At 43.6% G+C, this 20,656-nt stretch overlaps 1 protein-coding gene across 2 annotated transcripts; it reads left to right on the plus strand.

The window, feature by feature from the left end:
- The first annotated feature begins 130 nt into the window (after positions 1-130).
- prkd2 (protein kinase D2) lies at positions 131-17,734 on the plus strand. 2 transcript variants are annotated; one of them, XM_037267504.1, is made up of 19 exons: positions 131-951; positions 11,037-11,175; positions 11,253-11,384; positions 11,477-11,673; positions 11,762-11,945; positions 12,074-12,145; positions 12,286-12,303; positions 12,414-12,573; positions 12,644-12,755; positions 13,045-13,122; positions 13,211-13,523; positions 13,688-13,740; positions 13,898-13,970; positions 14,100-14,206; positions 14,389-14,550; positions 14,678-14,776; positions 15,507-15,774; positions 15,861-15,946; positions 16,338-17,734. In XM_037267504.1, the coding sequence occupies exons 1-19, from the start codon at positions 640-642 to the stop codon at positions 16,560-16,562; spliced, it is 2,790 nt and encodes a 929-aa protein (XP_037123399.1). In that variant the 5' UTR covers positions 131-639; the 3' UTR covers positions 16,563-17,734. The 2 variants fall into 2 exon arrangements, with proteins under 2 accessions (XP_037123399.1, XP_037123400.1); XM_037267505.1 differs by lacking the exon at positions 12,286-12,303.
- The last annotated feature ends 2,922 nt before the right edge of the window (positions 17,735-20,656 follow it).

A 20,656-nucleotide genomic window follows, 5' to 3' on the forward strand; every position in this document is an offset into this window, starting at 1 on the left:
AGGCTCTGAAAGAGGATCTGTCCAAGGCAAGCCAGGAACAGGAAGGAAAAGGAAAAAGGAGGAGGAGCGAGGAGTCAAGTTAGCCCCGCCCTCCTAGGAGCCTATTGGCTGGAGAGCGTGTCAATCATTACACTTCCTGTTTGGAGGCGAGCGAGGAGCCCTTGCTGCTCACTTACGTTCTCACTCAGCTCTTTTTCTTTTTCTCCAAATGAGTGAAGCCCCAAACTCACTCGTGTAATGAGCGCAGTCTGTCGCTCGAGTTTATTCTCATCGTTTCCTGTGCGAGGGAGGCCATTTTGTAACGCTGAAGAAACTTTTCGGAGCCGTTCTCTCACTTTCTCTTGATTTGGTTTCACATTCAATTGTGGACTTTTCATCAGCGGAGGAAAAGTGCCAGCAAAGAAGAAAAAGGAGGAGGAAGAGCAGGCTCCTTTTCCCTCCCCGAGTTGAGGGTGTGTGTTTCTCACGCTTCTGTAAAGTAGAGAAGACACCGTGAAGGGAGGGCAGAAAACACTTGCTGCAGAGAGGGATCCCTTCCTTGATTCCACAGGGAGGCTGGGACTATGCTCCGTGTGAGCCAGTGAATAAGCGTGATTTCCCCCCGAGAGTGTTGAGAGCTTCATCACACAGGTTTCGAGGATGGCGCACGCCAGCCCCTGCATACCCTCAGGACCGATCTTCTTTCCGCCGGGGGCCTCCTCTCTGCACGGTTCGACTGCAGTGAGCCCCGTCCCCGCGGCCAGCGTGTCCCCCCAGGGTGGCTTCAACGTGATGGACTTGACCCACGGGCTGGGTGCATCGGGGGGTGGCGCGATGGCTTCGGTGACCCCGACTCCTTCAGGGGTGTCCTTCAGCATCCAGATTGGCCTGACGCGAGAGTCGGTGCTGATGCCGCAAAGTGCAGACTTGCCCTTCGTGAAACAAATGGCCTGTTCCATTGTTGACACCAAGGTAAACAAACACGCACATGCACGCAACACCGTCACTTTCCAAGTTGCTTTATTGCGTCAGCAAAGTGAGCGAGCCATTTGCAGCAAATGGGCTGATCAATAATGGGGGATTGATTGATCGATCTAGATTAATATTGAGTTCAACAAATTGTGACATTGAAGCCCGACACCAGCGAATTACGTACACCTTTGTGCCGTTTTGTTTGCCGATGTTGTTTCGTCATATTCGAGCAAGGAAATTGGCACCCGTTTCGGGGTAATTTGGACAATTTTGCTGTTATGAAGCAATTAAAGCGAGTTTAGCTAGGCTTTGTTGTGCTTGTCTGCCACACAAGGGCGAGTACGGAACGCTTTTATTGCGTGCCAAGAACAAGCGTCGCAGCCTATTTGCAACTTTCTAGCCGTGTTACTGTGGAATTTGAATGTGTTCTATTGTCACAAGTTAACCTTTTCATATTTCCTTCACGAGTTGTGCCAGAGAATTACCAAGATTGTTGTCTCAAAAGATATATTTTTCATATCCAAACTGTCATGGTGCCTTGAGAAACAGGTGACCTGATTTGGGAGTTTTTTTGTTTTTAAGGGATGGATTTTGATAGTTATTTGGCAATTTTTTAACATGTGGTGTTTATTTCAAGGAGTATTGTAATCCATTCTGCAGATGATGCTGCTCATGAATTGATTGACAAGTGTGATAGGTCACGAGTGTTAAATGAATCAGTCCTTCTCTTGAGCCTTGGTTGGTTCTCCAAATATCAAATGAGATAATGTGTCAGTTTTCTCATCTGGAAAGCACACGGTTCCCAGATGGGCGTTTTATTAAAAAGTGAAAAACAATCTGCGGACACATGAGATTGCTGCGGGAAGTAAGAAGCATTTTGGGAAATACGCTCTTGATATTCACCAGCAATAGTTTATTTTCACTATTCAGGGCCATGCAGTGTTTCACCATGTGAGAAAAAGAATGTAATGGCAGACCAGTGCTGAAGTCTTCTTAAGATGAGATGTTTGGAACATGAACTTTGAAACAGCCAATTAGGCCGCTCAGCGATTAGATTGATGCATTTGCAAAGCCGGCCGGCACTGATCAGCTTTGTGAAAATTTCTTCATTGCAAATCTGCGAGGGGGGGGGGGGGGGGGGATAATCTCTTTTTCATGTTTTTGTTGGCTCCCTGTGTAATTTAGCAATGTTCTCGAGTATTTTGTGGAGAAAAATCGACAAGAAGTGCTGTAACAAGCAGATATTTTTTTTAATCAATATTAGGCTCACTCCTGCTCTATTCTATTACTAATTTCTCATGGGACAAGCGGTAGGTACATTTGCGGTACATATAAATGGGAAAAACAAAATCAATTAGGATTGATTGCTTTTCCAAAAACACAACTCCATGACTTCCTACCAAAATTCTGCACATACATTTCTTTATAAACAGAACCCAGTGAAATGGAATATTGCAAATTCAGTAACATTTCAGAAAAGTTCACTTTTGAACTCTCAACCTCAGAACTGTGATGTGCTAACCATCATTATATGGATTCATAACTTTTTTTAGGCTACCAATGTGATTTTAGTGATAGTGTTTCCTTGTGTTTGTAGTTATTCCCTCGAGTTTTCTCTTATCCCCTAAGGTAAATCATAGATGCAAGGCTACTCCTGGTATTTATTATTTCCCAAATACTATGGGGGAACGCTAATAGCAAACAGATGTTAGCGATGCCATCGTCCAAACTGCGTTTAGCCTCTGCTTGAACACCCGTGCTGCTGAGTATGGCGAACGGAGATTATTTTGGAGTGAGAACGATTAGAAAAAAAAAAAAAAAAAAGACCCTCAGGCTGTTTATCCACATGAGCCACATACCCACACTCGGCAAGAAATGCTCAAATCCCCTAAATACAAAACCCCAGTTCTGCTAGGAGAGGAGAATTTAGGTGCGGGATGTGGACAATAGGCGGTTTGTCCCGGGCGAGGCGGCGCATGAGCTCGGGGTGCCCGAGTGTCTATGGTCACGCATGAATGCCTACATTGGTGTGTTTTTAGTGTGGTGCAGTGTGCACCCCTGCTCCCCCAGCATCGCCCACGGTCATCTCTCCCATCCCAGAAAGCGTGAGTCACCGACCGGTCGGCTCTGTTTATTCACAGGCTCCCTCCTTCCATTGGCACGTTTTTCCCTTCGCTTCTCGCACGCGGGTTTCCAACGCTAACCTTCACTTTCCCACACATGACCCCAAAGAGTGAATACCCACGTTCCTGTCAGCGCCATAACTTTGACTAAAGCTTGGAATCCCAATGTGCATTGTGTTAGCGTCTGTCGGCCTGCAGCTAGCCGCTCAGAAAAGCATTGTTTAGGCTAGCAAAGGCTGTTTGACTAGCTTTTAAAAATGAAACACACTTTGATGCTGACAGCCGGACATCGTTTCAATTTTGGAAATCATCTTTTGTCATCTTCTTCAATCCAACTTTTTCCAATCTCATTGCTGTGCCTCTTGAAGGGAAATACTTCCCACTCCCCCGCTCTTCCTCCTCTTCAGATCACACACTTCCTCTCCTTGTCCACTATTCCCTCCTCCTCCTTGTGCCCTGGTCACTTTTCTCCTCTCCGGCTATGCATCCTCCTTCTTGTCGAACGCCCTTTTCCTCCAACTCTTTCGCAAACTTTTTCTGGAGGTCATCTTGAACGCAACTCGGATGCTGCGCTCGCCCGGGTTCGCCTTCTCGACCTCAAAGCCCCAGTTGAAGTATATTTTATTTGAGCAAAACCGCCAATGTTAAAGAGCATCTTGAATGTGGAAACATTTATTTCGTCCTACGTTGGACAATGTCAAATTGAATCAGCGCTGGCGCTTTGAGGACGGACACACACGGCTGTGACTAAGAGCCCCTGCCCTGGCCATTGTTTCCACCTCCGTTCTGAGAGGCGTGTGTGTGTTTCATCCTCCTCCCAAGAGAAGCTGCTTGGCCTCCTGTTTACCTCCCTCTCTCTTACACGTGTAAACCACAAAAACACTCGGTGAGGTCACGGAACAGCGTGACAAACTAGGTTAGACTTATGCGTTCAGTCCCGTACCGTGTGTTTGTGTGTGTGGGTGTGGGTGTGGTGTGTGGTTATTCCACTTGATTTGCATGTTAGCGAAACAAGTTTGCACCTCTGACCGTTGCCCGTTGTTCCCTTGGCATTTGTGGTGTCCTGCAGTGGAGGCATATTTGATTATTCAAAGCACACCCCGCTGCCTGGAGACTACAAGAAAGGATGAGCAGGAGTGGTCGAGAAGGTCAGATGAGGAGATTTTCCCTCATTCGGATCCGGAGCTTTTCCTTTGAAGGCTGCCTGGCGAGTAGTCATGGCACCATTTTGAGTTTGGTACTAACCAGTTTGGTGTCACACCCAGAATTTCTTCTTTCTGTCTGGAACATATTTACACACCCAGCATTGTATATTTTCTTATTTCCACCCTTTTGCTACAGCAGGAACTAAATGATCCAAAGATTCTCCGCCCATTTAATTAAAAAGTTTTCCTTCGTTCTCAGGTGACAACAATTGCTTCCTTCTTGACTTTCTGTTTGGTGAACAGTACAATCATTTGTTTCCTCCTTTTATAAACACTGTATTTGACGACGAGTAAAAAGAACAACAAAACGAGACGAAAGCTGACAGGATTTTGTCATTCGTGCACCTTCACAGACTGGTTTGCATTCCAAAGTCTGCTCTGAATAAAAAAAAAAGGGGGGGGGGGGTTGGGCTTGGGTTGCTTTTTCCAATTTGCTATGAACTGTAGAATTGTGACCAACTAGGCAGGGAGTCAAAAATAGAAAAAAGAATTTTGGAGGAGAACACAAGGAGAGCTTTGTTGTTGCGTGGCCTGAAGACAAACAGAACCTAAAATGTAGTAATTATCATTCATATGATGGCCATTGATGAATAAATCATTAAAACGTAAATCAAATTTAAAGAGTCAAGAGTTTCAAGTTGTCCACTAGAGCAGTGGTCCCCAACCTTTTTTGCGCCACGGACCGGTTACATGTCAGAAATATTTTCGCGGACCGGCATTTATATAAATAAATAATACATTTATATAAATAAAGAAATAATACATTTATAATAAATATATAAATACGATGAAATAAAATGATACGACTGACATAAAAACAAGTACAAATGACAAAATAAAACTCACCATTACGTTGAATTAGTGGGAGCACTGAGTTTGTTTCTCAGAAACGAGCCGGTCCCATCTAGACGTAATCAGAGACAATGACACCCGAAGTGATTAAGGTTTGTCTTTTATTGCAGGATGCTTGGTCTCCATGTGTTGAAGCAGTTTTGAATGCTTCATTGCCTGGTTAGTTAGCCTGTCGCCACATATTAGCTTTGCGGGCTCGACTGGGGAAACATGTCACGTGACCGGGACGAGTGTCTTGACCTGAATTAATTGATCGTCGCTAATTTTTTTTTTTTTCTGTGTGGCTTGGCGGCCCGGTACCAAGTAACCCACGGACCGGTACCGGTCCGCGGCCCGGTGGTTGGGGACCACTGCACTAGAGACACTGTTTTTTCATTTTTTCTTCCTTTTAGAAGCCACGGTGACTCACATAAACAGTCGTTAGTCATATGACTGGGGCTCATCTATGGCCCACAAGGTTTGCCACTCTTGATTTTTTTTCCAATTAGGATCCAAAGCCACCCCACAGGAAAAGAAACAAAAACTTTGAAATAGAGGAGATGGAGCGTGGATGAAAGATGTTGGGATGACTCACCCTTGAGCGATGTGCGTCGGTTGCGGCCTTCAGCATGCAGCTTAGTGTGTGTGTGTTTGTGTGTGTGCGTGTGTGTGTGTACAAACAGCTGCAATTTGTTGACATACGGCCTCTTGCTGCTAACTTTGGAGAATTACAAGCAACAGCCACATGACTATTTCCATACATCTTTGTGTTGAAATCATAACGAGGTCATGTTATCTCCAACTTTCCATCCTGGCATTTATTTTCTTCTTCCGACTGTCGCGTGCAACGGCTGATTTGATGACAATGACTGCATTGTCACACTTGCACAATGCTAAAAACGACTGCTTGCCCCGTGGAAAGACTATTGTCACTGCAAATTACACTGGTAAATTATTTATGCCCTAATTACATTATCTTGCCATCTTTCTCTTCAAAAATGATTTATGATTGATTTAATTTTGCTTGTCTTGAAATTTTCAGTTGATGACGGTATAAACAATGGCTTGACTTGCGTATCTTCTTTATCCTCCACTTTCTCTATCCTGCTTAGCCACTCCCCTCGTGTTACCTTTCCCATCCTTCCTTCACGCTTCGAGCCGAATGAAAGGCTTTGCATGAGTGCGTTTGCACGCGCCCTGTTGGTCGTGTGCGTTTTGTTCCATGACTGTATATCGTAGCCATGAAGCGTCACTAGCATCGCAACCCAGCCTTAACATGAGCATGAAGGCTACATTTGAAGGTGTGCCAGAATTTGGGTGTGACTAATATGACACTTGAAGAGAAAGTAGAACATACAACATAAGTCATGTCCTTTATTTTCCATTCCAAAAACTTACATCTGCTCTCTTTAGCACTGGTTTGAATCTCCAAAAATTGCTGTATATCTATCATGACTTTTTGGGTGTGTAGATCTTTTAGATTTCAATGATATATTTTTGGGGAAGTCTTTTTTTTCCCGCCAATTCAAAATACTCAGACACTCGTGACATTTTAAATATGTTCCAGCCCAAATGATGACCACAGAGATTGTCAGATACCATATAACCGCCAACATTTCCAAATAGTCTCATCTAATAATCAGCACAATTTAAGACTCTGAGATAAGCAGCAAAACATTTTTATTCGCCATGTTTGAGCGTGCCAAACAAGGAATTTGACTTGGGTAAATCACAGCCTCTGTTCAACATTTTGGTGACTAACAACACTCAGGACATGTGAAAAATGGCAAATATTCTCAAACATCCCCTGATCTTATCTCTGCTTGACTGAGCAAAAGAACAAATGCATGTCTCTGTAACTCGCAGGACATCTCAGGCCATTTGCTGTTTTGGTCCCTCTGGCATCTTGGAGTGGAAAAAGAGAGTGCGTGCATACCAATTCTAATGAGGGCCATGCTTTTGAGTCAACTTCGGGATGGAACACAGCTCTGCACGCAAGATTTTATTTTTTTTGCAGAGCCTTCCATCAGGCTCTTTTGAAAACGACCCATTCAACAAACATGCGATTCTAGCATTTATCCCCAAGCTCTACTTTTAGAGCACATCCAACTCGATCGCTATTTACTTCAGTGACATCACAAAAGTGGATTTATTCAACGGCCCTTTGCGTGTACACAATTTTTACGTTTGTTGTTTTAGTTGTGCCGAGCCCAACGGGGAGCTGACGTCACGAGATTTTACGCCATAAACATGCCAGCTTTGCCTGTGAGTTTATCTTTTGAACAGACAATAAATCACGCAGGCACTTTGTTTTCTCATCGTCAACTGTAAATACTCGAATGGAAGGCGGCGGGAGGAGCGCCATTAGAGGAATGATGAGCATTTACGTTGACTGCTTCATAGAGCGTCATCCTGTGACCTCAGTGGGTCTAAAAATAGCAAGCTGGGTTTCTTCCATTCCTCGAAAAAAAAAACATTCCTGCGTCGCACCGGGTTGCTGCGAGGATCTAATGAGGGCAGGTCTTTGACGTCTTCACGTGCATGTTGCTAGGGTAACGTCTTTCATAAAGGTGGGGCTCTTCTATCCTGTCCCCCGCCTGACATGTTAACAAAGGGGAACTTTAGCCTGACAATTAAGGAACCAGCAATGATCCTGACCACACACACACACACACACACACACACACACTGTGTAAGCAGATATGATTGGCTCCACACACCCACATGGATGTTTAAACAACGTGTGCCATTTGAAGGGATGCAGTGTGTTTCCTCTTGCCTATAAAATGACTTGGATCACTTTTCCGTTGCTGTTGTCACCGAAACGCAACACCTTGTAGGGCTTAAAAAGTTTGTCTTGTTCAGCTTCGGCCAACATCGCAGCGTCTCTGGGATACACTGCCGTGTCCAAATACTGATCCTTCCTCGTTGTCGCCTTGCAACATCTCACCTTTTCCCCTCACTCGGCTGTGATCTCCTGCAAAATGCAAACGTTAGCACACAGTTGTTGTCGATGCTAATGAGCCAACGACAACAACAAAGATGGCGCTTTACTTTTTACCATTGTTCCTCGCCGCCGGTATAGGAACCGTCTAAAGACTGGGCCACGGGAGGGGGAAATGATGGGGAGGATGAAAAGCAGAAACCCACGGCTTCCTCACAAGTCATTGTGTTCTTGACTGCTGCTTTTGTTGTTCTTCTTGTTCACACTGCATTCTATTCTATTCTTTTGTTCTTCTTCTTGTTCACAGTGCATCATAACAACAACAACCTCGTTTATTGTTTCTCACTAATTGCAGGAATCTTTTCACACATTCACCATCTTCCGGATTGTCTTTTCCCCTTAATAGATCTTGAGCGACTCACTTCCACACTGCACTTGTGACCCGCATCATATGACCAAGCGTTTGAGGTCAAGGGACGCTGTCAAAGAAAATACAATTTGCAATTTCCCTTTGACTCTCAAGAGCCGCACTCCATGACATCACTAAAACGTTGCTTCCGTGACATCATCCGATGTGAAAAGCTGTTTAGTGTGTGCATTGTACACACAGAGATATATTGCTTGTTTTGTTTTTCTCTGTGCTTTTGTGTGTTTTTAATAATGGCTGACTCGATTAAGTTGTTTGCCCGTTGATGACGTTATTGCCAGCGGCGCTCGGCAACAGCGGTTACACCTGCCATGTTATTTTATAGGACTGCATTTTTTTTTCCACAGTACTTTGTGGAAGGATGGAGGAGCAACAACATAAAAAAAGGGTCATTAGATTACAAGAAAGGAAGTGCCTGGCTAACTTCTCAAAGCGGCGAGTCCGCATCTTTGTTAGCATCTTTTTCCACTTTCGACGTCTCTCGCCTTTCTTGCCCTTATTAGTTTTCAGCGCATAAATATGCACAGCTCGCTGGATGGGTTCAAAAGAAGATTAGAGATCGCTTGAAAGGATACAAAGAAAAGCGGGGGGAGATGTTGATGAAGGGGAAACATGGAAGGGGAGGTAAAGAAGGTCTTGTTTATAATTCATTTCAGGCATAATAGCTTTGTTGGCCCAAAGAACTGCAGGTATAGTGAGGAAACCTGATCCCTGGTAACCCAAATCCAGTCTGGAGACACGGCCCAGTCCCCAGGACATGACACCATGTCGTGTACATGCAAGGATTATTCCGCCTGTTTGCTGTCTCGCTAACCTCTCACCTCACAATGTACACACTAACATCGGCTGCTCATAAAATTGCAATCCAAACAACATCCCCTTTCTCCAATGATGAAGAAGTACAGTTCCCATCTGGAGCCGCTAGCTGTCGGAAAAAGAAAAGAAAGCCGTCATTTTCTCACAGGCTACTCTATAATATTCTCCGTAGACAAACGCCAAAGACATGATTGCTGCCATTGTGGTTAGCATATTGTAGATTTTGGATGGCCTGCATGGGACCAGGCCGGCTTGCTTTCTCTGGCAGTTTAAAAAAAAAAAAAGGAGGGATCTGTAGCTCAAATTGTGGTGCTTGTAAGCTGCAAGGAAAGTGGGATGTCTGTGGGTGATTGTAATTACACATTTTAGTTGCTCCGCTTGGTTGCGTCAATGCCAGGTCCTGCCCTGCCTGATGTGTGTAGTTTTGACATCATTTGCTCTTTTGGTGTCTGTCTGTCTTTCGGAGCCTGATTGGGGTGGGGAAAGTGTTTTTATTAGACTGTGTTACACATGATATGCCAGCTGCGGTAAGAATAAATGCAGATACAGACAAACTATGTTTGTGCATGTCAGTCTTGACATGTCTATTTTATAATGCTGACTATTTTACCGCTCTAATATACTCGATTTGGCCGAAACTGGATTTCAAGAGAAAACAAGTATGAATCCGAAAGCAACACGCAAACGCCACATGGCAAGATTTGAACCTCGGGCAAACACGCTAACCACACGCTGTACATATATCTGATTGAATATGTTTGATGTAGGTGGGTTGAAAACTTCAATGGCTGCAATATTGTTGTCAGCACTATCTGGGCCACTTTCACCACAGCTGATAAACAAACCAAACGTGCGGCAGACATTTTCTGGAACCACATGGTGCTGATTTAGCTGTATAGTTGAAATTCTGTCAAGCCACCAAATGTTAGCTAACCCTCAAGAAAACAAAGTTGCCATTCTAGATATCTTTGTGTTACCTGTTTCTGATTGTATGTTTGTGGGAGCGACTGTGTGGTTAAAAGCAGTAGCCATTACTGGGGTGTGGTGGCCTCCCTTTTTGTGTAGCTTGGCACTCATACAGCTCGCTAGCCACAAGACGGGCCTGTATATCAGCAAACATGTTGCTATTTTGCAAACTAAGGTCGTCACTGTGTGTGTCGATGTGAGCGTTGTTTGTGAGTGGTGCTGTGTAACGCACGCTGTATACATAAGTGAAAAGGAGGTGTGTGTATCCTATCCTTCTAAAGCGTAGACCAGCTTATGTTTCCTGTACATTGCTAACTTTTGACCAGATAGTGAACCTTGACTCCAAAACAGGAAAAACAACAACATTCCTTTTCTTGGCCTACATCTTGGATGTGATATTGTTGGGACTGTTATAAGGAGTATTAATATTATAGTGTAGAACTAATGTCTAGTTGTGTTTATACACCAAAACCAGACGAAAATATTGACGTAATGTACCGTAATTTTCGGACTATAAGTCGCACCGGAGTATAAGTCGCACCAGCCATAAAATGCCCAAAAAAGTGAAAAAAAAACATATATATGTATATAAGTCGCTCCTGAGTATAAGTCGCCCCCCCACCCAAACTATGAAAAAAAAACGCGACTTATAGTCCGAAAATTACGGTATATGAGCCGTTGGTTCTGAGCGCACAGTGTTCATAGAACATGGAGTCTTGTTTAGTTTTCTCCTCTTAGCTCAATTTGTGATGTTCTCTTTGTGTATGTTACAGTTCCCAGAGTGTGGCTTCTATGGTATTTACGATAAGATTTTGCTGTTTAAGCACGACACGTCAACCAACAACATCCTGCAGCTGGTTAAAACTGCAGGTGACATTCAGGAGGGAGATTTGGTGGAGGTGGTGCTATCCGGTAAGTCATCTAAAAAAAACAACTGTCATCTGTTTAGGATTTCGATCTGATCTCCGAATGGACCTTTTTCCTTTTAGCGGCAGCCACATCGGAAGATTTCCAGATTCGACCCCACGCTCTGAACGTCCACTCCTATCGTGCCCCGGCCTTTTGCGATCACTGCGGAGAGATGTTATTCGGGCTGGTCCGACAAGGGCTCAAGTGCGATGGTGAGAAAACGTTAAAATGATGTCCTAGGATTTCAAATCATCACGCTCATTTGCGCGAATGTTTCTTTACTGTTCCTTGGCGCCCCCTGCAGGCTGTGGGCTGAATTACCACAAGCGCTGCGCATTCAACATTCCAAACAACTGCAGAGCTCGGAAAAGACGCCTGTCCACTACCTCCGTGAACAGTGGCCAGTCCCTGCGGCTCTCCACCAGCGAGTCCGTTCACAGCCTCGGGACCACATCTACCTGCACCGAGGACTCCGGACTGGTCCGCTCGCACACGCAAATGGTACGATTTAACGCCGCTTAGAAATTCCAAAGAGTCGGTTACATACACTGAATGGCTTTCTTTCTTTCTCTCTCTCTCTCCATCACAGCCCCGGACGCCGAGTGAGTCCCGGCGCTTTTACACGGGCCGTCCCGTACATTTGGACAAAATCCTAATGAGCAAGGTGAAAGTGCCGCACACGTTTGCCGTCCACTCGTACACGCGTCCCACGGTGTGCCAGTACTGCAAGAGGCTCCTTCGAGGCCTTTTCAGGCAGGGCTTGCAGTGCAAAGGTGAGCAAAGACACAATAACAACACACACATGTTTAGGGCTGAAACAATTGATCAAATGATACAGAAAGAGGAAGCAAAATCTCTGCCTCGAAAGCCCCAATTATCTTTTTGAACGGATTGTCCTCAGACTGCAAGTTCAACTGCCATAAACGCTGCGCGTACAAAGTCCCTAACGACTGTCTGGGCGAAACCATCGGAGGTAGGTGGACATCTCTGCAGCGACAAAATGCTAACCCTGCCTAAATTATTAATACAAGTTCATTTGCACGCTTGTACAAATTCATAACAAGCATAATAACAAAACTGAACTCATTTCCACTCATCTCTTTATCTTCTCAGAAAACAGAGGTAACAGCGGTAAGTCTGCATGTATGCATGCTGGACGGTTGGCACCATGAAGAAAGAAAAAAAAAAGAAAAACATCTTCATAACATGTTACACTCAACTCCATTGACATCTTCTCCTAGATATGTTGAGTCCCAGTGCTGACCCCGAGGTGCCCATGGACTACACCAGCGATTACGACGCCTCGGACAAGTCATCCATGGACGACTCTGACGAGGCCTGCAGCATCCCGGGCTCCTTTTCTCCAGAGAGCAAGCAGGACGGAGTCAGTGCAGACCAGAGGTACTCCAATCAACGACGTCACACTCATCTTATATTTTGATGAGCACCTGCATTCTGTGCTTCCTTTTAGTGTTTACATTCCACTCATGAGGGTGGTCCAGTCCGTGCGGCAAACAACTCGTCGATCCAGCACAGCTATCAAGGAGGGATGGATGGTTCACTACAGCAATAAGGACACACTGGTACGTTTATCTTGACTAAATCATCACACTTATCTGGTTTCCTTTTTTCCTTTCTTGTAGCTTGCTTTACCTCTGCCAAGGTTGATTCAAAACTTGCAGTATTTCTCCTTTCTTGCTGCACCACTAACACTTGCTCTGCTGTCTTTGTCCTTTTTTCTTTTTCTTCATGTCTCTCTTCATTTCTCCATCTCTTAGCCTCCCTATCACCTGGTCATTCTTCTTCTATTCCTCTTGGTCGTCAGCTCTCGAACCTTCCCTTACATGTCCTCTTGGTGCGCTACCCCAACAGAGAAAGAGACACTACTGGCGTCTGGACTGTAAGTGTATCATCCTTTTCCAGAACAACACCTCAAACAAATACTACAAGGTAAGTCCAGATTGCTGCATGGAATTTCACATTTCTAGTAAGCCACCAAAGTTTTCTTTCATGCCGGCCGGCTCCATCTTCCTTGCAGGAGATCCCTCTATCGGAAATCCTGGAAGTGCGACCTGCCGGCAACTTCACCTTGGTACCCTCCGGTACAAACCCGCACTGCTTCGAGATCATCACGGGCACCATGTGCTACTTTGTGGGGGAGGACCCCAACACCCTTACACCCCTGTCCCCCCAGCACGCCTTCCCCCAGTCCCCCCCATCCCCCAGCCAAGTGGCGCCCAACAGCGGCATCGGCCGGGAGGTGGCCAAGGCGTGGGAGAGCGCCATCCGTCAGGCCCTTATGCCCGTCATCTTCCAGGATGCCCCGCCGGCCGAGGGACACACCACACACAGTAAGTCCCACCTCCACTGGCCAAGAGGAGATTGAATAATAATAATAATGGATGGAAAATAAGAAGAATAATAGTCACGACAATAATGATAATAATAGAGCACTTATATGACTATGAGAATTGCAGCTTGTGCACATGATCTAACATGCATATTTGCTCCTTAGGACAAGCCTCCGTCAGCATTTCTGTGTCTAACAGTCAAATCCAAGAAAATGTGGTAGGTTATCTTTTTTTGGGCCACACACACACACACACACACACACACACACACACACACGTTATCCTTGGAAAAAAATGAATGAGAATCTATATATAGTATATGAATAATTAAAAAGATATATATTTGTTAATGAGTTGAATGCACCTTCCTGCAGGACATTGGTACAGTGTACCAGATATTTGCAGATGAAGTTCTGGGGTCAGGGCAATTTGGAGTTGTGTATGGAGGTATGACCTTTCACGTGAGAGTGTTCACAAACTCAAGTCCCAAGAGGATTGTATTGAATAATGAACCAAATACACCTCCTATTTTCCAGTGGGCGCACTTCTATCTAACTGTCACATTTCTCCCATCAGGAAAGCACCGGAAGACCGGGAGGGATGTGGCCGTCAAGGTTATCGATAAGCTCCGCTTCCCGACTAAGCAGGAGAGCCAGCTGAGGAACGAGGTGGCTATCCTGCAGGTAAACGCTTTCCATATATGGAAGGTGAAACTGGTTTGACTGCAAAAGGATTGGTTTCAAATCATTTATGACCAGAAGGGGGCAGCAAAGATGACTCCTCTCCATTCAGTCCAAAGTTGCCAAGATTTCAATTCTCCCCCCCTTCTAAATCACTAACAACAACATTGGAAACTCACTTTCAGAGTTTGCGCCACTTGGGCATCGTAAATCTGGAGTGCATGTTTGAGACGCCGGAGAAGGTGTTTGTTGTCATGGAGAAGCTCCACGGCGACATGCTCGAGATGATCCTCTCCAGCGAGAAAGGCCGACTGCCTGAGAGGCTGACCAAATTTCTCATCACTCAGGTGTGCACGCGCCCCCCCGCTCTGGTGCTTCATGTCATTTTCGATGTTTGTGTGCGTGTTGCGTCAGACATCATGGCATTTGTGCTTTCTTGTGGAACCCTTTTAAGACCAGGCTGTGTTTGTGCAGATCCTGGCAGCCTTGCGACACCTGCACTTTAAGAACATCGTCCACTGCGATCTCAAACCCGAGAATGTGCTGCTTGCTTCTGCTGATCCTTTCCCCCAGGTAGGAAAACAAAACAATGACCACAAAATGAGTTTCTCTTCTTTTTTTGTACCGCAAATGTATTTTTAGCCATTTTTTGGGCATGTTACTAAAAAGTGGACTGAACGTTTTCACACAAATGGTGTGCGTCAGTGACATTTAGTGGAGGCAGAGCAATTAAATGCACTTCCACTAGATGGCAGAAGGTACACTTAACCTCTGTCTTGCCATTTCTTGTACAGAGCTTTCTGTTCAACATGAATCACATGAGTCAGAAAATTGGTGAGGAATGATTATTTTAGTTTATATCTAGCACCTTTTGTGACATTCTGTTCGCTGGCATGCTGGGAGAGTTTCCTCATGTCGAATATCTGCCTTGGCTCGATAATGGTTGGCGAACATTGTGTAAATGCAAATTTGCCTTCATCATTCTAGCAACACAATCAAGGACACGCATCAGAGAGAAACATTACAAAAGAATCACGTGAATGCCCTTTAGATGCTTTTAAAAATAGACAAGAAATGGCAGTGTTTATTGTCTGCGAATCAATAGTTATTTTAGTATGCTGCTGTCTAAAAAAAAAAAAAGCCGCAGCCTCAGGCAGGATAGTCTCCTTATAATTTTCCGACTAGCTAAAAAACAACTTTCACAAAAGGCCTTTTTACCGTGATATTCAATCGTATGAAAAAACATGCCCAGCCATTGTTACTATTTAATCAACAGTTACTAATCAGGCCTGGTCATATTCAGGTAAAACTGTGTGATTTTGGCTTTGCCCGAATCATCGGGGAGAAGTCGTTCCGTCGCTCGGTGGTCGGCACGCCGGCCTACCTGGCCCCGGAGGTCCTGCTGAACCAGGGCTACAACCGCTCGCTGGACATGTGGTCCGTCGGCGTCATCATGTACGTCAGCCTCAGCGGGACGTTCCCTTTTAACGAGGATGAAGATATCAATGACCAGATCCACAATGCTGCCTTCATGTACCCTTCCAACCCTTGGAAACAGATCTCCTGCGACGGTAGAGGGAGTGGAAGTTTTTCTTTTGGGTTGTTGTTGTTGTTGTTGTTTTGTGAGCTTTATTTATATGATCTCTTTGATTGCCAGCCATCGACTTGATCAACAACTTGCTACAAGTTAAGATGAGGAAGCGCTACAGTGTGGACAAGAGTCTCAGCCATGCTTACTTACAGGTGCTTCTTCAAAACGACTTGTATTCTCGCTCGCTCTCCCTCTGTGTATCAGTGATATTTATTTTTCCATGCATCACCTATCCATCCATTTTCTAACATCATTAGGGTTGCGAGTGAGCTGGCGTCTCCTCCTGCTGACTTTGAGGAATTATTATTGCAAAACCATCCCTGTATAAACACATTTTAAGCGCTAAAAATGTGATCATGACTTGGATGAACATCAAGTGATGATCAGTGAGGGGGAAAAAAAAAAATTGTTTTGGGTCATTTAAGTTCTCACTGACACACCCACACTCAGAAAGCTTCTAATGTACTTGCTTAATGACGTACTAAAAGCCCTTTTCAACTTTGATCGAATTCCACCCAAACTCTATTTTCTCTTCCCTCTCAGGACTATCAGACATGGTTAGACCTGCGAGAGCTGGAGACCAAGCTAGGCGAGCGTTACATCACCCACGAGAGCGACGATAGCCGCTGGCAATCGTTCGCCCACCAGTACACATTGACGTACCCCGCTCACCTCGTGGCCCCGCCTCCCGCGCACGCCTCGGACGACGACGAGGGCAGGGACGACACGGATGTGCAAGGCCTCACCGAGCGAGTCAGCATCCTCTGAAGGTCCACCAAGTGTTGGGGTGAAGTTGTTCTCCTAACAGTGTTTACACAGTCGTCACCATTATCAGCTGTATGACAGCGCTTCAATTTCTCAAGTCGGCATTCTCATTCAAATGATTGATCTCTTTTAATTGCTGTTTGAAATGTTGAAAAGTTTTGCGGGTCTTTGCAGATAACCAGCAAAATAAATGAAACGTACTGTATATCTGATTTATATCCACATGTATGAAAGTGGCAGGGGTCACATTTGGAAAAAATCGGAATTATTCTGTTGACATTGACAAAAAACAGATAAATGACACATGAAATTGACCTGCAGTACGACCGTAGCTTACGTTACGGTCCACCGTGTTCTCGCTAACATTAGCCCAAAAATGTCAGCAAGCTCACAAATTCTGCTGTTTGCATGTACATTGTCTGCTTGCCGGAAAGTGCGGGGTGCATTTCTTGCAGTTTGGCTTCTATTTAAAACCATAGTGAATAATGAAGGTTTAATGGCAAATCTAATTTTGTTTGGTGAAATGAAGCCGTCTCAAAGGTGATATTGACTCATAAAAGATGTAAAAACGACAATATCTTCCCACTTGTTTGCTTCATAACCCCTCAAAGAAAACATTTGGATTGGTCATGTAAAATAATCATTTGAAACACTCCCACCTAATGATCAAAAAATAGCAATTCCTTGTTTTCATGTGGTGCTTTCACCTGACTCAAGCTTTGTGCCGTTGTGGTCATTCCCACAAAGTGAATGCCCATAATGGTCCTGTACAACTGGAAGTATTGATTAGGTGACAGCACATCTTCCTGTAATTAATACAAACCACAATCATAAACTTTAGAAATTCAAAATGTTTCTGCCAGGAAACAGGGGCAGCGCTTGTATTTCTCATCTCTCCCAGCATTCACAAGAACGCCTTTTTTGTTTTAAGGACCTATCTTTTGTGGTTGGTGTGAATGTAGCTAGATGATCTAGTTTCTGCCATGTCAATAAGGTTGCATGTTTTCGCATAGTACAATATTGTAGATTCAATGTTGTTTTTATTGTAATAGCCCACCGCTAGCATGTGTACCCTGAAGTTAGTGTCGTGTCCAATTTTTCGACAAAAAGTGGACGATGATGATGATGATGATGATGCTAGACTTTGTAGCACAATACAAACCAAGAGAATAGTCTCTTTGTTTTGTCCTTTTTTTAAATTCACTTTCATATAAATGCAAAGGAAGATGACAAATAAACAAACACTACCACAAGCAAGTGCCAATGCCAAAGTATTTTGACAAAATAACACGCTGTATCTTCACAGTTACCTCAACGAGATTGTGTTTTGGCAAATTAGTTGCTCACTTCCTTTCAACCAGCAGACATCCGCTGACAACGTTTCATTATCAAGTAGCTACGACGTCCTTTCAGATTAGAGAAGGTTGATTATGTGCATAAAGAAACCAGTTGTTAGCATGTCTGAGTGCAAAAATCTCACCAATAGCAAAAAAAAAAAAAAAACATTTCAAACCAAACATTATTTTCGGGTGATTTAAAAACAAGCCCAGCTGCATACAAAGTGCTGTACATAAGGTTTAAATTCAACATTTAAAAAGCAAACGTCGTTAAAACAATAAATCATTAGCCAGCTAACTCATAAGCTAGCACCTAATCACAGCAGTTGTAAACATTTCAACATCTTCTTGTCATTTCAAAATTCACACTCAATTACCGTGCAAAACTAATTCTAGATATGTAAAAGCAATATGCTTGTTCTATTTTGTTGAAAAGCGGTTTTTAATCCTCTCTTTAAAAATGGTACACTTTGTAATATCATATGCTAATTTCCGAGACATGCATAGATGCGCATACAATAGATGCCCAAGGACAATTCTACAGAGGCGGCGGACAAGGATTGTTTTCCATATTGCGATAAACACACTCAAGCCTGCTCTTGAGCAATAAGAGCACTTCTGGGTCGCTAAGCGTAAATTGCCAAATGGCGTCCGGCTCGTTGTTTAAGTCTCTTCCATGTGCTGCTACCTTTGTTTTGATGTCATCAGCATAAGAACGCCACTTGATTCAGATGCCAGTCTTGAATCACAAGATGAGATTCTACGCTAATAAGATACAACCGATGACTATTATAGAAACATTTTGCATTTCATGTTTACATTATCCGCAACCCCCGTGGGGACAAGCGGTAGAAAAAATGGATGGATGGATGGATGTTCACATTATCTTACCTATAATAATCAGTTTAGTCAGTAATATAAGTATGAGTCTGTCTTTAAATGTTGAGACCTCTGCATTTTTATGGACATTTAAAAAAAAAAAAAAAAAGCAGGTCATTGCATTGTCTTCAAGCATGAGTCAAATAAAAACGTCTCAGGCTAATTTCAGTAACCAATCATGAATTGACATTCGGTTCTCTCCCACCAGTGTGCGTAAGTAGACGTTGTGAGGAAGTGACTCATGTTGTCTGCGTTACGGCAAGGTTTCCCCAGATTTATTCCATCTGAAGACCCAAATGACAAATCTGCTTTTGTGTCTGTGCTTGCTGCACTTCTTAAAATCATGAAACTCATTCTGCCACACCAGTTGGTTTCACCCGTGACACTTTATGAATCAGTCGAAGTACATTCACCTCAAACATTAACATATGTCTGCAATAGTGAGTCATAATGGCTGGAATAAACGTCAAACTCATGTCATGTCGCACGCGAGCAAGTATAGTAAAGCTATACTTGCTCGCGTGCGACAATGTGTTGCTGTTCTGTTCCAGTTTCCTGTGTTCGTGACATCCCCACCTTTTAACCGCTGGCTCGTTTACTGCAAACCTGAAACTCTCTAGGAGAAGATACTGTAAAGGTCTCTTCCTTCTCCATCGCATGTCATGAAAGTGAAATTTAGAGCTATCTCCACGCAGATCACAGTGTGCATAACCGACCGAATAACTGGGAACCTCACGATTTTGGAATGCGTCTCCTGTGAAACTATCCAATAGGGGGGAAAAAAAAAAGCAAAACAAATCATTGTATAAAAGTAGAGTCCATAATTGTATGGCATGATCACAAATTAATCACTGTTTCTTCTTCAATCATTGGAGCCATTTCCTGCCATTAAAAAGACTAAAAGGCTGCGGCTGGCAGCTGCTGACTTTATTCCTGCACTCAACCCTAATGAGTTTTCAAAGCGGTTCAAGGCACACACTCTCTCTAACTCCAGGAAAAAAAAAAAAAAAGCCGCAAACCTTTCATACAATACCATACAGCACTGCCCCCCTCCAAAGCTTAATTTATTGAAGTAGAGGTCTTCAGTTCAAGTCTGTAACATCGAATTACTTTTTTTCTCTCACCAGCTAAAATGCAGCACAACATTTTTGCTGTGCGTTACTACTTTTTTTTTTTTTCCTTTCACCAGGTAAAATGCAGCACATCATTTTTGCTGCGTGATCCTGTTTTTTACACCTACAGAACGCAACAGCTGTCATTTGATGCTCGATGGATTACTTATTTATTTTGGCCATCTAAAAAAATATCACTGGAGCTGTTAATTAAATTAATTAATGAAATGGAATTAATTAGTTCAATTAATTAAAATAAACCAACTAACCCAGCAATGGATTTGTCATTATTGCTTGACAATCGACATAGTTTTTGGTTCAAATAAACACACTTTATAAATATGGTGGTGTACTGTAATATTTGTACGCTCATTTGTGTTTTGCGTTGTTATTTAACAAGTGATGAATCGACTCCTCCAAGTCTAATTATTGCTCACGCGCCCTTCAGAAAGTGTTGTTACAAAATGTTGTAATTAGGTTAAAAAGACTTTGTGTTGAGTGCTGCTGAAAAAGGAACAGCCTGTTTGAACATCAGGGGGTAAATGAAAGTGAATGGTCAATCAAGCAGGGTCATTTTAAAAATACCCACATCGCCCTTAGGAACTTGAATACCGCTTTGTGGAAAGCCTTTTTTTTTTTTTTTGCATTGTGTATTTAAAATGAGCAATCAGCCCACTGTGGTTTGCTTGCAACAACCACCAAGCACATAAATGACGTCTTTTGTTAGATTGGCTCATTCGTCAACAGTTATGTCTTCATTATTATTTTG

This window comes from Syngnathus acus, chromosome 13 (assembly GCF_901709675.1).
Source record: "Syngnathus acus chromosome 13, fSynAcu1.2, whole genome shotgun sequence".
NCBI lineage: Eukaryota > Metazoa > Chordata > Actinopteri > Syngnathiformes > Syngnathidae > Syngnathus > Syngnathus acus.

What these genes read in the sequence shown, in the direction of transcription:
- prkd2 (XM_037267504.1), top strand. Translation starts at nt 640, where the DNA reads ATGGCGCACGCCAGCCCCTGCATACCCTCAGGACCGATCTTCTTTCCG. An exon ending in CGAGGGACACACCACACACA is followed by an intron (nt 13,524 to 13,687) that starts GTAAGTCCCACC and finishes TTTGCTCCTTAG; the next exon opens with GACAAGCCTCCGTCAGCATT. An exon ending in ATTTGGAGTTGTGTATGGAG is followed by an intron (nt 13,971 to 14,099) that starts GTATGACCTTTC and finishes TTCTCCCATCAG; the next exon opens with GAAAGCACCGGAAGACCGGG.